The sequence below is a fragment of the Microcaecilia unicolor genome, chromosome 3 (assembly GCF_901765095.1).
Source record: "Microcaecilia unicolor chromosome 3, aMicUni1.1, whole genome shotgun sequence".
Taxonomy (NCBI): Eukaryota; Metazoa; Chordata; class Amphibia; order Gymnophiona; family Siphonopidae; genus Microcaecilia; species Microcaecilia unicolor.
In genome coordinates, this window is record NC_044033.1 from 87005555 (window position 1) to 87012990 (window position 7436).

The 7436-nt window shown below is 39.1% G+C and overlaps 1 protein-coding gene across 4 annotated transcripts in view; it reads left to right on the plus strand.

The window, feature by feature from the left end:
• The window catches only part of PELI1 (pellino E3 ubiquitin protein ligase 1), a 170913-nt gene extending 166584 nt beyond the window's left edge, over nucleotides 1-4329 (plus strand). For all 4 annotated transcript variants that reach the window (XM_030196147.1, XM_030196148.1, XM_030196151.1 and 1 more), the window contains exon 7: nucleotides 2400-4329. In XM_030196147.1, the coding sequence (XP_030052007.1) occupies nucleotides 2400-2966 (567 nt within the window). In that variant the 3' untranslated portion in view covers nucleotides 2967-4329. The remainder of the gene's footprint in view (nucleotides 1-2399) is intronic.
• Nucleotides 4330-7436: the final 3107 nt, after the last annotated feature.

Sequence of the window (7436 nt, forward strand, 5' to 3'; positions counted from 1 at the left end):
AATGCCTGGTCAGAGCAGGCGTTAGAATTATAAGAAAGCCTCTCTTCCTTCTTCAAAATCTGCCAGCTTTGATTGCTTTTGGAAGCAGCAAGGAAACCCATGCAAGCCCTTAAGTGCTGGTCATGAGAAACGAATATGCGGAAGTCACAGCTGACCCAAAAGTGAAAGCACACATTGGCGTCTTGTTTCCTGCATTTAAATCTAAAAGTCCAAGCTATAAAAAAAATTTAAATGCTTATATTTAAGCCGCAGAAAACAGACACCAATGTGTGCTTCATGTTCAGGTTTTGCCACACACGTGTTGGTCATGAGAAACGAATATGCGCAATGCACAGCAGATCCAAAAGTGAAAGTATACATTGCTGTCTGTTTCCTGTGTTTGAATATAAGCATCAAAGCAAAAAAAAAAAAATTTAAAAACACTTATATTAAGGCTGCAGAAAACAGATGCCAATGTGTGCTTCACATTCAGGTTTTGCCAGGCACGTGCACACAGGAGCAGAGTTTTCCATGAAATTTCCATGGGGAAAGGGAAATGGGACTTGATATACCGCCTTTATGAGGTTTTTGCAACTACATTCAAAGCGGTTTACATATATTCAGGTACTTATTTTGTACCAGGGGCAATGGAGGGTTAAGTGACTTGCCCAGAGTCACAAGGAGCTGCAATGGGAATCAAACTCAGTTCCCCAGGATCAAAGTCCACTGCACTAACCACTAGGCTACTCCTATGCACCAAACACAATCCTCCTCCCGAACTCCCTAATTCTCAACACTATGAACATTCCTATATTTGCATCTCATTAGCGTTGAGCATTATTAGGAAGTTGTTCTTCAGTGTTGTTTGAAAGAATTTTTAGCTTCGGGCCCTAAATGAAGTGTCACTGAAGACTTATACAGAGGCACATTAGCTCCTTTTTCCTTCTGGCCATTCTTCTCCCTGTATACCCAAGTATACCTCTGACTTTTGCCATCACTTTTTCTACCTGCTTAGCCACGTTAAGATCATCTGATATAATCACCGTCCCCACCCCTCCAAGTCCTGTTCTTTTTTCATGCAGAGAACCATCTCCCCCCCCCCCCCCCCCCCCAATATTGTACTGCTCTCTTGCATTTTTGCAACCCAGGTGCATGACCCTGCATTTTTTTAGCATTAAATCTTCTAGCTGCCAAATTCTAGAGCATTCTTCAAGCTTCACTAGATCCATCCTCATGTTAGCCACACCGTCCAGCATATCTACTCTATTGCAGGTTTTAGTATGATGTCTCCATACTTGGCCTTAATGGTTATCCCCTATACCCCTGCATGAGCCCTTCACTCCATGTCTGAGCATTGCCTTTCATACCTTAATGGGGTTTTTTTTTTGTTCACAGCATAAATTCATAAGAAAAGCATCTTCTTTCCTTGAACACTCTGTGCCAAGTCTTCTGACCTAAAAGTTAGAGTGGCCCTAGCCTTTCCAGGTTCCACCAGCTGATCGGAGTAGTGAGGTCATGTACTTGGCTGCAGCTTTCTCCATTCCAGTTTTTTTTCTCTTCTCTTCCTTATCTCTCCTGCTTAATTCATGATTGCAGTTCCTAATTTTTATTATTTTATAAACACCTTTGATTATTCATTTGAAAGGCCTATCAAGTCCTATTAAAGATCAAACATTATTGTTCACAAAAATATTAAAAGAACCGGACGAGGAACTGATCTGTGAAGCACCGCACTGGTAACGCCCTTTTCCTCAGGGTGAACTCCATTTTCTATTACCCTTTGTTGCATTCCACTCAACCAGTTTCTAACCCAATCACTGTAGGCCCCCCTAAATTATAGAATGCTGTCCCATGGAGGTTAGCCTAGTTTTGGGTGGAGGGTATGAGAGTTTGCAGCATTCTATTAGCACTGTGCTTACTGTTTGGTTTTCTGTTTGTGGGTTTGTTTGGGGTTTTTTGTTTTTTTTTTGCAGTTTTATATTTGATTTCCTGTTCTGTACTTTTCTTTTTGTTCAACGTTTTTGGAACAGATCAGCTTACAAATAAATAAAATTCTGAATCCAATTTCTGTTTGATAATCTATGGGTCCCTAAACTCTATCCTCAAGGGCTACAGCTCAACCAGGTTTTCATGATTGCCACAGTGACTATGTGAGATCTGTGGTTTTCAACCTATAAGCTAGAGGCAAAGAACTACATAAATAAAGAGTACAAAGTAGTAATGAGGGAACGGAGGGGAGCCAAAGTATCTTTCACATAAAGTGTTGTAGGCTTGATTGGGTTGCATTTTTTGATTGACCTGGAAGCCCAAAGGAATAGGAGGTAAGTACCAAGCCAAAATAAAGTTGCTTGTATATTCTTAGTACTAGATTTCATGAACATGAAGAACCTTTGCTTGTTTTTTTTTTCTCTCTGCTCCAGGTTGAAAATGAAACAAATCAGCTTCAAGATGGTTCACTAATAGATCTCTGTGGAGCCACTTTGCTGTGGCGCACTGCGGAAGGCCTTGCATGCACACCAACTGTGAAACACTTAGAAGCCCTTAGACAGGAAATTAATGCAGCCAGACCTCAATGCCCTGTAGGATTTAACACACTGGCATTTCCTAGCATGAAGAGAAAAGATGTCGTAGACGAAAAACAACCCTGGGTTTACCTGACCTGTGGCCATGTGCATGGCTATCACAACTGGGGAAACAAGGAAGAAAGAGATGGGAAGGACAGAGAATGCCCAATGTGCAGGTCTCTTGGACCCTATGTTCCTCTCTGGCTGGGATCTGAAGCTGGATTTTATGTAGATGCTGGACCTCCAACTCATGCGTTTAGCCCATGTGGACATGTGTGCTCTGAAAAGACAACTTCCTATTGGTCACAAATTCCTCTGCCTCATGGTACACACACATTCCACGCAGCCTGCCCATTCTGTGGACACCAGCTAGCTGGAGAGCAAGGCTACATCAGACTCATATTCCAGGGACCACTTGACTAACAAAACTTTAATCAGACTGTTAAACCTACAAATAGAGCAATTTTTGTTCTGCAACTCTCTTCCAACTTTCCTGGGCATTGATGAGATTTTGCTGAGATGAAGAAAGGCCTTTGTTTTGCAGCTGTAGTCAAATCCCTCCACAAATAATTTTATCGTGCAGTTCCATCTATTAATTTATGGTTTCTGCTCCAGTCTTTCTTTCTTTTCTGTGTAGTGAATGAACTATTTCTTTGGGGAATTATGCAGTGTAAATTTCAAAGCCTTCATAATGTTTTTAATGACCTGTCCTCAGTGAACAGTTATTTTGTTATGACATTAGGTAAGTGGTGTCAGTTCAAATGATATTAGTTTACAAATCAGGCACCCACATGGTAAAGCATAGCAACATTATTTCAATTTTTCTATGCATCTTTACTATTTTAAAAAATAAAAGCTGTCATTCATTCTGATAGAATAGTGTATTGCATTCATAGACTAGAAGCTTTTCCTCTAGCCCAGGGAAGGCATTGGTTAAGTTAGGAAGAGAACTGTTTTTCTTTTTCTGTATTACCAGCAGCAGTGAATATGTAGACTAGTCTGTTTATATCCCTGCAGATAAAATTGGTGTTCACATTGCTTGAACAATGGATTTAACAGTGTTTCTGTAGTGGGTAGAATGTCTACCTTTTATTGTACAGGAAACTCCAAATGTTCAATATGCAAATGAATTTGATTTTTTTGTATATTTCACTTCTGTGATATGGAATCTATTTTTTAACATTTCAGGGTTGCTTTTTTATAATAGGGAGCCATGCTCCTCCTTTCTAAATGTATTTTTTTCCCAGAAAAATGTTGTGTTATAAGTATGCTTATTAATCACCTAGAAAAGAAAAGTTTGAAGGTTTGTAAAAATGAAATTGTCTGGCACATGTTCAGCCTGTCATTGTTTTGTCTTTGTGCAGCTAAGATTAACATTTATTAGCATCTTTATATGTATCTCTTGCAGGCAGAAGATTGCATTATCCTCCCTGACACAAGCAAATATCTCTGATTGTGTTGCAAAGCTTTAATTTATCCCTATTACTCAAAGCTAGATCAATTTCCACAGAATTAATAGTCATGAACTGTTGGTCTGTTAAGGATTATGTTATTTTGAAAATGTTTTACTTACACACTCAGGAAATGCATGTGGCAGGAATCAATGATTAATTTAGTTATATAATTAACAATTGTCATTCCTGTTTCACAGATTTGAAAAAAAAATTGATTGTGTTAATGGCATTAAGCAGTAAGGCAAAAAAAAAAACCCCATGTGTTTTGTTCATTTATATTCATAGGATATATATTGTAGTTGACTATATTTGCTAAATAATTTATTCAAAATGTGAGTAAATACTTTACAAAACATGTGGCATGATTAATTACAGCGTCAGATAAGTCTTCAGTATGTATGAGAGGTTGTTACTCAAAGCAGCTTCGTGCTCAGTTTTCATAACTTCTAGCTTGTGCATCCGTTCTGCAACAGAGATGTTTCCAGTACAGCTCTTCTGTTCTAAATCCCACACTTCCACGTGATTGCTGCCTTCCTGGACCTCTTCCTGAGGTAGTTGTGCATTCTAACAGCTACACTTTGTTTCATATTTTCATAACCATACTTACTACACTGCCTAGACAAAAGGAATCACCAATGCATCGAATGTGGGAAAATCGCTAGATTTTGTACCTCTTGCTTTCTGTGCTACTCTATACTGCCCTGCAATGGCAGAAGTAAGTCCTACTTATGTCTAAAAATGAGTTACTTCCTAGATTATGTCCCATTATAATATATATTGGACTTCAACATCCCAAATATTTCAGAGCCAAAAGGCAGTAAGTTCATTGCAGAGATAAATAAGCAAAACATCCCCAATATTTCAAAGACAAAAGTTCATTGCAGCTAAATAAGCAAAACATGGGGGGGGGGGGGGGGGTTGGGTTTTTTTCCCCCCATTTTCTCACTTAGCAGAAAGACATCCATTCTGGCTGATATTGCAAGGCAATATAGACTCAGAAGGGTGGTTGAACCAAACTTCAGAAAATCAACATTTATATACTAATGCTAATATCTAAATATTCTGTTTTATTTGGTGTTTTTCTAATACAGTGAGAGGCCCTTTTAGTAAAGGGGTGCTGCATGGCAACTTGGAACTACCATCAGCCCAATGTGGGTGGCGGCAGTAGTTTCAACCCCAGCACCTAGCATTTCCAGCGCTGCTGGCATTTTTCAAAAATTATCACCACAGGGGCTTACCGCCTCCTCAATAGGGGGCAGTAAGTGCTGCCCCTGAAATGGCCGCGCAACAATTGTGAACTTACTGCACGGTCATCTCATTCTTCCATCTTTTTACCCGCTGCAGTAAAAGGGGACTGCGTGGCAAAACTCACGCTGCCGCTAGCGCAGGACACTTTTTTACCACAGTTTAGTAAAAAGAACCCTGATTAAAGCACTCTAAGAGCCCTAAAAAAAACAAAATATATCTTCCAACCCTCACATTGTCCTATGTAGTTGACTAAGCAATACTTTTCTGTTTTTGTTCATGGGATCTTGTATTTGTCAATGGTAGAAGCACTCTTCCAAACTTATGGCCTTTTAAATTAAGTTATGATGGAATGGAATGCCAAACCAAAGCAGCTTATTAGTGACTTGCAGATGGTTCAAAATGCAATCATTAGAGGGAATTTACTAACCCAAAAAAGGAGGTGCTGCCTTCTAGCTAGGCAAGATGGCAGAGAGCAGCAAACACACCAGGACTCCACCAGCAGCTTAAGAGAATGAAACAAAACAGCAGATGGCTATCCCACAAATTCAAGCTGTTCTCGGACCACTTTAAGACCAAGCAGAATACGCACTTCTTTTGTTTTTGTTTTTTTTACAGTTAAGTTTGTGACTTAGAGTATCGTTTACTTTTCACTTTCTCAGATCCTTTTATACAATGTCTGAGACTCCTCGGTTTCCATTGCCTTTACCTTTGGATGATACAATAGGAGTGTTTTCTTACTTTGATACTGAATCAGATCAAATATCTTCTGCTTATCTATCAGGTATCCCACCAAAGGATCATTTTGTACAAATTGTGTATTTCTGATGGACTGTGCCACAGAACTTTCCGTCCTCTATTGAGAAAATAAGGAAAGAATCCAGAAGGAATTAGTTTACTTCCTAAAAGACTTTACATACCAAAAAAGGCTGTCCCTGCTTACCCTACATTGAAGAAGAAATCTGTTGTTACTTGTAACCCCTTTTATGTCTACTATAGTGCTGTACAGTTAGAAAACTAGAAAGCTTTGGGGACTGTATAATCTTCCTTCATGTATGTATTTATTAGGCTTTATTCACGGCCTTTTTGAAGAAATTTGCTCAAAACGCAGTGTACAGCAAGCTATATGTAATGTGAGAGATTCCCATACCAAACTTGCTTTTGAAGTGTTCTAATATATCATCTCTCAATTGATAGTTTTTCTACATTTGTTTTTTATTTTATTATTTATAAAGAATTTTACAGACCATCCCTAAACATAAAACAGATATGAGTACCATGGTAAGCAGGGAGTAAAAAATAAATAATTAAAAAAAAAAAACCTTTCCCCTCAACCAGAGAGAGAAAAAATAGATGTTAAAACACTATAGAAGCTGACAATATGAAGGGATGTTACAATCTTATCAAAGTAATGTAATCCCCCAGTCAGAACCAGCAAGAAAACCCTACATAGATGGAGGTCCAAAAAAGAAAGAAAGTAGGGCAGGACAATGCCAAATGAGCCAATGGGAGGTACAATACAAGAGGTATATTGATAAAGTACCACAACTGAAGAGACCTAATACAGAGCTGTGTTTCGGCAAAGATCACCTGCCTCAGGGGTCACAGAATCTTATAAAGTGCTGTCAAATTGTTCATGGCAGTGCTGTCAACAGCTCTATGTATAATTCTAAAATTTATCCATCGCGTAGCTGAAGTAAAAGCTACCTTACTAAAGGTACCAGGGCTTCAAAACGCAGGAAAATAGTGTAAAGCACATACTTAACAAAAAAAAAAAAATGAGAAAATGCTTTCCCATGTTGGACTTAAAACTAATGCCATGAGCAGTTTGTCGGAGATGGATGTGCATTCACCTTAATCCGGTATGCAGCACCGCTGTCCATGGTTGACTTTTTCACTGGATCTTAGAGTGTTTTCCTTGGTGCTCAGCAGTGATTGCGACCCCTGAGGCAGGTGGTTTCATCCGCTGAAACACAGTCCCAGGTCAGGTACTTGCTCAATAAAACCATGTTTATCATCCATTGGTTTGGCTGGAAATCATGTGATCATCCCCTACTTCTTCCTTGTGTGTTATCTGTAAATAAAACATGTTCTGGATACAATAGGCCTCCTCCTTAGCCATCAACTATCACCCTTCCTGGCAATGACTTGGCATTTTGGAAAGTTTGTGAGGGCCAAGATCTGTTTTTCATTA